Below are 8,757 nucleotides of genomic sequence, written 5' to 3' on the forward strand. Positions count from 1 at the left end.
CCCCCCATAACTGACTACATAGGATTTTCTGTAAAAAGGCTGATGCAGCACAAAACCCGGGGGTTGGAGAAAAAGCTGAAAGAGAAAACACACGGAGAAGGAAAATTCATTTGGGCGAGGATTGAGCCAGAAACAACTTGAGCTTCTACGACTGGTTGCGCCGTGCGACTTGAGGAAAAGCAGTGGTAGGAGTAGGAGAAGGTAAGGAAGGAATACAGAGCGAGAAAGTAGGAGATGGAGGGTGGTGGCGGGTCGAGCAATTCTTGCCTGATGGGAGGTTTTGGGGACGGAAGCCATGGCCTCTCTTCTGTAATCATGATGCCTTTGATGTCTTCTAATGCCAACGCTGAAACTAGTAATCTTCTTCTTCTTCCTTCGCCTCACCCCATACCTGCTGATACGCCTGGGAGTAACAATAATCCTAACTGTAGCAGCCACAATCTTCTGATCCCTCTTGTTTTAGACCAAAACAGCAGCAACCACACTGAGAACGGCAACCATAACAGTTGTTATTTCATGGATAGCGAGAACTGCTCTCTCAGGGCTAAGATCCTGGCTCATCCTCACTACACTCGTCTCTTGGCTGCATATGTCAATTGCCATAAGGTGCGTCGGTAGCACCCAGCAAACCAATTAATTTAATCATCTCTCTCTCTCTCTCTCTCTCCCCTCGCTAAACTGTTGGCCTCCTCACGCTACTAGAAACGAAACCGGCTCTCTTCTTCTTTTTCTTTTCGTCTCCTTCTATCACCTCTTCTCTCTCTCACGGCTTATCGCAAGTGATAAAAAACCAGCGAGCTTCGAAGAAAAGAATACTAGAACGAAACCTTCATCTCCTATGCAGCAGACAAAAAGAAAATAAGAAAAACCCAAGTCTCTCTCTCTCTCGCTCTATCGTTTGCTCGCTCGCTCACTTTTCTCCTCTTGAAGTCTCTCTAGCCAATAAGAAGCCATCAGTCCATCCCCTCTAAACTGCATAAACGAAATTACATTATATGAAGGATGTTCTCTTCTATCTTTTGATTTCTCTTGCCATGTCTCTCCATACAAGAATGGATAACTGCAACAGTGTTCCTGAATCAGCAGGTTGGAGCGCCACCAGAGGTAGTCGCAAGGCTGGAAGAGGCCTGTGCATCTGAAAAAGCAGCCGCTCGTTCTATGACTTGCCTGGGCGAAGATCCTGCGCTCGATCAGTTCATGGAAGCCTACTGTGAAATGCTGACCAAGTACGAAGAGGAGCTTACCAAGCCCTTCAAAGAGGCAATGCTCTTCCTTTCTCGGATCGAGTGTCAGTTCAAGTCTCTGACCCTCCGATCTCCAGAATCTGGTGAAGATCCTAATCCTCTTCTCCTCCTCCCTTGTCCTTCCTTGTGCTCCTTAATAATGTAGGGGAAGAATTTGAATCCTACCCATTAGTAGTCCATGTCTGGTTTAAGTGAGTGCTATCTAACATCATCTCCATTAATAAAATAATGCAAGAATCTCGAAAGCAGCTAGTCTAAGTCTAGTCTGCTTAGTACCAAGAAGGCTTTTCGAGGCCTGGGTTGTTGTGCTGCACTCCCGAACACTCTAGATTTCGTGATTCAAACGAGTAAAGATCGTATATGCACCCAGTCATTTTGCCAAGATCTAAGATGATTCTTCGTTTTGCTTCCTGGCTTTAAAAGTAAACATTCTTTTCCATCCCTGTAGACTTTCGGTAGTAGTTTATGAGAATGTTCAGTTTTTTGTTTTCCATGTCTAAGTCTTTTGTCTTTTCGTTTTGCTCTCTGCAAATAGTTGAATCTTTCTGTTTCTGTGTTTCTTCAGTTTGTGGAACCATTTGCTTATGCACGTATGCCTGTTGCTTGGGTACACTGAAGATGGTTAATTATAAACTTTTCTATGAGAGATTCATTCTAGAGTTTTTAACCTCCTAAAAAGCCTTCTTTGGGGCTCACTGGAGCTTAATTTTGTACGCTGGAATCTGGTTTCTATATAATCATTTGGTTAATATGTAAACGTCTTAAAAATCTGGAATCAGTTGCTTGATGAGAGCCACCTTTGAATTTTAACAACCCCTAAAGCCCTCTACCAGTTGTTTGCTTCTCTTATTTTGATGCTTATATCTGTCTGTTAAAATTATCCTTATATTCTATTTCCATTTTTATAAAATCTTGGCTGTTCAGAAAATAGACTGACCAGAGCTTACCTCACCTTTGCTAAATTTGGCAGTTCTGGATGAAAGTTAAAAGAAAAGATCAATGCAAACTGTCTAATTTATTACAAAGGAAAATGATTCATGCAACCTTTAAATTGTGAATCTTCTTGCTTATATAATGCACAGATGTCAGAGAAATTCCCTTATGACCCATTTTTCCCTTTCCATAAGTTAACAACTGTAGTATTTTTTACCATAATCAATACAATCAATGCAAATTGTCTAGTTTATTATGACTCATTCACCTTTAAATTGTGAATCTTCTTGCTTATACACTACATAGATATCAAAGGAATTTCCTTATGATCCATTTCCCCTTTTACATTTAGTTAAAAATTGTAGTATTTTTTAGTACAATCAAAATAGGAACAGTTGAATGAATGAGAAGCTTAACCCATTTCTTGAGATAAATTGAAAAAACTTACAAGCAAGTAAGGTTTAAATGAAAAAAGCAAGAAATATGATTTTTCTTGGAGTTTTTTAGCTAGTCACTTTTTCCAAGCCAGAAGAAACTGGTTGTCTTCTAGATTGGAGTTTAAAAATGAAGAACAATGATACAAAGTCAGAAAAAGGTGCAACCTAGCAGGTTATAGTTCCATATGTGCTGGACATTGACATAGATAGGATAAATCAGATGACATATCAAGCTGTTTAAGTGTAGCTTGGTTCACAAAATGTGAGATGGATGTTTTCTTTCTCTATAAGATCATCTGAGGTCAAATTACTAATTTCTTCTGATTTATTTGGAAAATAATTTGGTTAAAGTTTTAGTTGTTTTAAGCTGCCTCGAGTATGTATCACGAACATTTCATTTTAGTATATGGTTTCATTTCTAGATTGTGTAAACTAATGTGCATCTTGATTCTGTAAGTTCAAGGAATAATGGAACTGTTTTAGAAGCTTTATCAATTCTGAAGTTGAATTTCCTTACTTACTTGTAAGTGCACCAGAATATGCTGTAAATGAACAAGATAGCTAGCTAGTTTATATGCATCTCACTATATGAGCTTAATGTAATGAGTATTGCTAACTACATATGTAAGGAGAGTGCCTGTAGTTTTCCATAGTGATGCGACATGAAATGCCATATATCAGCAAACATAAACATGCTGTTTTTTTTTTTTTTTTTTCTTCTCTTTTCTCTCATCACCTATTGCCAACTTCCTCTTTTTTCTTTTACTTTTTGCCTATTCTCTATGTCAAAACTGTTGTTTACCACCAAAAAGATTCACATGGCTACATAATGGAGTATATACCACAAAATAGCTGCATGTTGGAAGGACCAAGAAAAAACGAAGATGAAAGGAAAGAAAGGATGATGGAAGAGGGAGGGAGAGGGAGAGGGGGAGATTATCAGACATATAAATTGATCATATAACACCAGCTGTGAAAAAGTGAAGCTTTTGTGAAAAAATGAAGCTTGTAATTGAATTTGTAATCTCTATATGATTATTAAAGTAGAAAATCCAGTTTCGACATTTAATTTCTCCTATTCTATTTCTCAAGAAATCTACAACTCTTGTCATGCGGGTGCTCGTACCTTTTTTTAAAGAAAAACTCTTGGCAGAAAGCTTTGAGAAGGAATTCTTAAATTATTGATGTGGAATATGGTAATTGGCTCTCTTGAGCCTCAGTTAAAAACACTAATTTTATTGTATTGGCTAATTTGAACTTGAATGTTCCAATTTTATGTGTATTTACTGATTTAAACTTTAATGCTCTTACCTGTGCCTACTTTTATGAGTATCAAATGGCACAAGAGTGTGACACTATCTCAAGAAATCAGCGAATTCACAAGAATCTTAATAAGAAATAGGAAGCTGTTAAGATTGATCCAACTTTGTTTTTTACGACTGATGTTTCTGCATCCCTATATTTTTTTCCAGCAAAAAAGATTTCAATAATTTCTATAGACTGGAAAGTTACTCTTTTAAGTTTATTGGATGAAATCCTGGAGGTTTTAGCTTTAGGGTGAAAACCAAAAGAAGTCCTTGCTTTTCCCTTATGTTTTTATTTCTAAACTTCTACTATGCCATAATCTTTCATTTCCGATTGCAGTGATAAATGGATGAGAAGATAGCAAACACACTTCTAATTGGTTTATTATGAAAGAGTTTATTTTTTAAAATTATCTTGCATTATACTATTAAAGTTTTAATTTTTTAAACATTACTTGTTAATACTTCATTTTTCTCTTCTTGATTCTTTACCTGCCTGACCAAGTACACTTTTCGTAGTAACAGGATTTCACAGGCTATGCCTCTTGTGCCATCAATCTGTGAGTCATGAGATTTTTTAGGGACAGTAGATAGTGGCATATCAACAATTAGTAGTGTACTGGTTCAAGTTAACAACATATAACATGACTTTTAGAGAAAACCAAGTGATGCATGACTGAATCTTGTGCAATGTACTAAATGGATATTTTTATCTTGTTGAAGGTGTTTGATTTGGACATGTTGTAAGTGTGGGAATAATATGTTTCTTTTGGTTGATTCTCTTTGAGGGATTTCTTCTCTCAGGAGCTCTTCGTATGGTAAAGCACCACTTCTTTTATATCCCCATGGAATTTATTGATAAAGAGATGCTGCATCAAATGGAACAGAGAAAAAAACCATTGTTGCAGGTCATAACAAGGTCTATAAAACTATTCTGATAATTCTTGAAAGACATAAGCAATCGCATTGTATCGACTCAGGTAAGTGTCTTGAGGATATTACTTTTATAATGAACTGAGCTTCATGAGAATGGAGCACAATTGGTTCTGTTGACTGTTTGATATATTGTCATGGTTTAGGGACTTTTTTGGTTCCAGTCCAGTCCTGTGTCTTAGGTTTGTTAAAGGTTTATATTTGTTCTATTGTACATAATTAGACATGAATATAAGAAAATTGTCTGCTGCATAAGAAATGGATGTTGGACTGTTATGTTTTTGTAAGAGGCTCAAACCAACTTAGAATTTCGAACAAATGGAATTTCATTAGTTTTTCCACGTAAAATAATTTAAAAAGTTTTCTGTTCAATGTCAGGTCTTGGTGTGTGATAAGATATTCATTGTAAGTCTGAGTACATCAAAACTTTCCTTGATGCTGTTGACATGTACGGAATTAAAACATATAAGGATCAGAGAGGAGATAAGAGGGGAACATGTGAAAGGAAATGAGAGAAGGAAAAATGCTTTGAGTTTAAGAGATTACATGTATTTCTGTTATGATTTATTTATCCATTATGCTTTTAATGTCGTTTGTTGGCTTACACAGTTTCATACACTTTTCATGTATGTATTTGGTGGCTGGTCATGTCTCTTGATTTATCTATCTTCTCTTCATTCACGTTCTGTGATTGAGGAAATATAAATTTCCTATTTGTGTAAAGTTGGTTTTCACATGAAAAGCATAATTTGAAGGTATTCTTCCTTCCTTTTCATCAGATTGTTGGATAAAACTGTTACAGTCCAAGTGTTTCTGAAAGTCATTAAAATATTGTAAAAACCATTTTTTTTCCTTTCACTTTATTAGCATGTATCTAGGGAAATAAGCAATAGTTGGGTTGGAGTTCTGGAATTCAAATGAACACTAAGCAAGGAGAAACAACAGATGGACTATCCACAGGCACAGAAAGTGATACTGAATCTAGATTATTATCCTAGGTATTGTTTTTTACTTGTATCTGTCTGAAGAAAAAAGGTCATCATTATATTATTGTGAATTGAAATATGCTACTATTACTTTGTACATCATTACTCAGCCTTAGTACACAACAGATCCTTTTGATATTTTTCTAGTTTAATATGTAAGCAAGCGGGCATTCATGATTGCATATACTCTCTGATCCTTGAAAAGTTTCATTCTGTGGTTGAAGGTGCAGGAAAAGTTGTTGGTTTGTGGGTCAGATGGAAACTCTTTGTGTTTAACTTTGAGCTCTTGCATTTTTTGAAGGGAAAGATATAATGATCTAAATTACCATTAATTCAGAGGACCAGTCTATACTGTGAGGATGGTGGATGGTGCAGGGATTCTTCTCAGGCATTAGGTTTCAGTTCTTGGAATAAAAGAAGTTATTTGGATGTTTATGAACTACTTTAGTGGGGTTCTTTGCTCATTTACTGATGCTTGTAGTAGACCTAAATTGCAACTGATTGTCAAGTATGTTTCCTTGGATCTATTTAGGGTTTCTCTGGTCATGTCTTAACTAGGAAGAAATTCTTAAGAAACCTGTGCTTAATTTGTGAGAGAAACTAGCATCATTTTAAAAAAATAATAATTTGTGAGAGAATCAGCTTCAGGCTGTGTTGTTGAATTTATTAGTTGTGCTACTTTGTATTTTAAAATTCTTGCTAGCTACCTGAAATGAGTGAAAGATATCTTGTGCTCCTAAAAGAGGATTACTTGTCATAATGTTTATAGCACATGGTGAAATCACTTATAATTAGTATGTTTGAAGTGCTAATTAGTATTCCCACCTTTTCATGTTATACCGAGATTGGCTAGTGAAAGATCTGAATATTAGAAAACTCAAATGGGATATTTTATGTTCTCTATGGGTGGGGCGTGATTTTGCTTTATTGTTCGATATTAGGCTGAAGTGTACATGACTGAACTGAAAATCATTTTAGTCCGCTTACCCACCAGTGCTGTTGATGGTTCTTGAAGGAACAGATAACTTTCGTTCACCAGCTTTTTTTTTTTTTTTTTCTGTTTCTGTTCATTGTCATTACATTATACTTGGGCTATTAAGTTAAAGTTTATAGCGGAGTTGTTATACTGTAATGTGTTGATTGTTATGGGATTCAAATTGGTTACTGTAATAATCATGTAAAATATCAGTGATTATGCTTCAAGCTTGACAACATGAAAGTTCTTGACGTGGTTCCACATTGTGCATTCAAAAAGTGGATTTTGCTTGTATCATCAGGGTGTGGTGAAGCGACTGAGCGAAATGTGTCATCAGAGGATGATGTTGAGGTTAGTGAGGGTTTCATAGATCCTCAAGCAGAAGACAGAGAACTCAAGGGTCAGCTTCTTCGCAAATACAGTGGATATTTGGGAAGCCTGAAACAAGAGTTTCTGAAGAAGAGAAAGAAAGGGAAGCTACCCAAAGAAGCGAGGCAACAACTGCTTGACTGGTGGAGCAGACATTACAAATGGCCTTACCCATCGGTATCAGTAGAATCGAGTTGCTGATTCCATTTCCATCCATACTTCATATCTATACCAGTGCTAGCTAAAAAGATTTGATTTCCTCAGGAGTCCCAGAAGATTGCGCTGGCGGAAGCTACAGGCCTGGATCAGAAGCAAATAAACAACTGGTTCATCAATCAACGGAAACGACACTGGAAGCCTTCGGAAGAGATGCAGTTCGTGGTGATGGACACAGCTCAACCACATTATTACATGGCAGAGAACGGATTGGGTCACCCTTTCTCCATGGATTGTGGTCCGGCCCTTTGAAGGAGCGATCTTCATTCGCGCTTTGATGCTGCTGTATCATTAATACTAGAACGTAAAAGATCTGTACTGAAACGGATCTGTCTGTACAACTCTTTAATATTCTTATTAGTCATCATTATATGTTATTGGTACCGCGTGCTCACCCATGGTGAGCAGGCCTGCCTATTTACTCGTGATACCGGCCTGTGATATGTGTCGGATTTCTTTAGTGTTTGTATAGTTTTGAAAGATGATATATGCCCGATACATATTATGTATCGGATTAGGGTAATTTTTAGATGCTTTTTTGTTAAATTGTCTTTATAAATGTGAATATCTTGTATACTTAGAGATCCTGTGGAGAATAATGAGCTTACAGGCAGATAAAGCTGGACGTAAAATATTTATTTACTAAAACTTTTGAAAAGATCCAAGGTGGGATCCCTGTTTCTCATCATTTGCACAAAAAAGGGAGTTCTCCTCCTTTCATGTGAAATCCTATACAGGAGCCAGCCATTCTAGTTCAAAGGTCTGCTGATAACGATCAACATTTCCTTCTCCAAAACTCTAATACTTTACAGCTGTTCCAACTAATGGACGAAAAGAAAAACCTAAATGAATTTCATTGAACATGCATGATGTTTCTTCTTGGACTGCTGCCATTGTGATTCTGTACGCTTATTTGCAATCCTTTTTAACTGCACTGGGAGAGAACCTTTCTTCCATCGTTGGAGGGCAACCAATCGGCCCTCCCATAGCAGAAAAAATATGGCAGCCCATTTGGATATGCTCTTCGTATAAATGTAATTGTAGTAGAAGTAGGGAGTCCCTCCCCCTCTTTCTTGCTTTAAGAGGGACTAATAGCCTTTCCTACCAGTGAAGGAAGGAGGGGAGAGGGGGTCTCCCCTTATTCCTTCATTCTCTGGTCATAGTGTGAGAGATAGACATGCTTTAGCCTTCCTGTTGAGAGAAAAGTCGTACTTGTTGTCCTCTTTTTATTTCACTAAATTTTTATCAGAAATTCTTTTTTGGATTTCCAAGTTTGGAAACTCCTGCTTATAAGAAGGGAAAATCCTCCTTTTTTTTTTTTTCCTATATTCTTGGGATTCAGTATTTTAACGTGTATAT

The 8,757-nt window shown here is 36.8% G+C and overlaps 1 protein-coding gene across 1 annotated transcript; it reads left to right on the forward strand.

The window, feature by feature from the left end:
• LOC137952853 (homeobox protein knotted-1-like LET6) lies at positions 1-7,887 on the forward strand. The gene is made up of 4 exons (XM_068799939.1): positions 1-606; positions 1,087-1,327; positions 7,115-7,359; positions 7,447-7,887. Exons 1-4 carry the CDS (start codon positions 235-237, stop codon positions 7,648-7,650), a joined length of 1,062 nt encoding a protein of 353 aa, XP_068656040.1. The 5' UTR covers positions 1-234; the 3' UTR covers positions 7,651-7,887.
• Positions 7,888-8,757: the final 870 nt, after the last annotated feature.

This window comes from Aristolochia californica, unplaced genomic scaffold, assembly GCF_029961685.1.
Source record: "Aristolochia californica isolate CCGP_79_NKW_82.1479 unplaced genomic scaffold, dmAriCali1.0.hap1 SCAF_16, whole genome shotgun sequence".
NCBI lineage: Eukaryota > Viridiplantae > Streptophyta > Magnoliopsida > Piperales > Aristolochiaceae > Aristolochia > Aristolochia californica.

Coding starts and splice junctions, on each gene's coding strand:
- LOC137952853 (XM_068799939.1), top strand. CDS start 235: ATGGAGGGTGGTGGCGGGTCGAGCAATTCTTGCCTGATGGGAGGTTTT. Junction 607..1,086: donor CATATGTCAATTGCCATAAG/GTGCGTCGGTAG, acceptor CTGAATCAGCAG/GTTGGAGCGCCACCAGAGGT. Junction 7,360..7,446: donor ACAAATGGCCTTACCCATCG/GTATCAGTAGAA, acceptor TGATTTCCTCAG/GAGTCCCAGAAGATTGCGCT.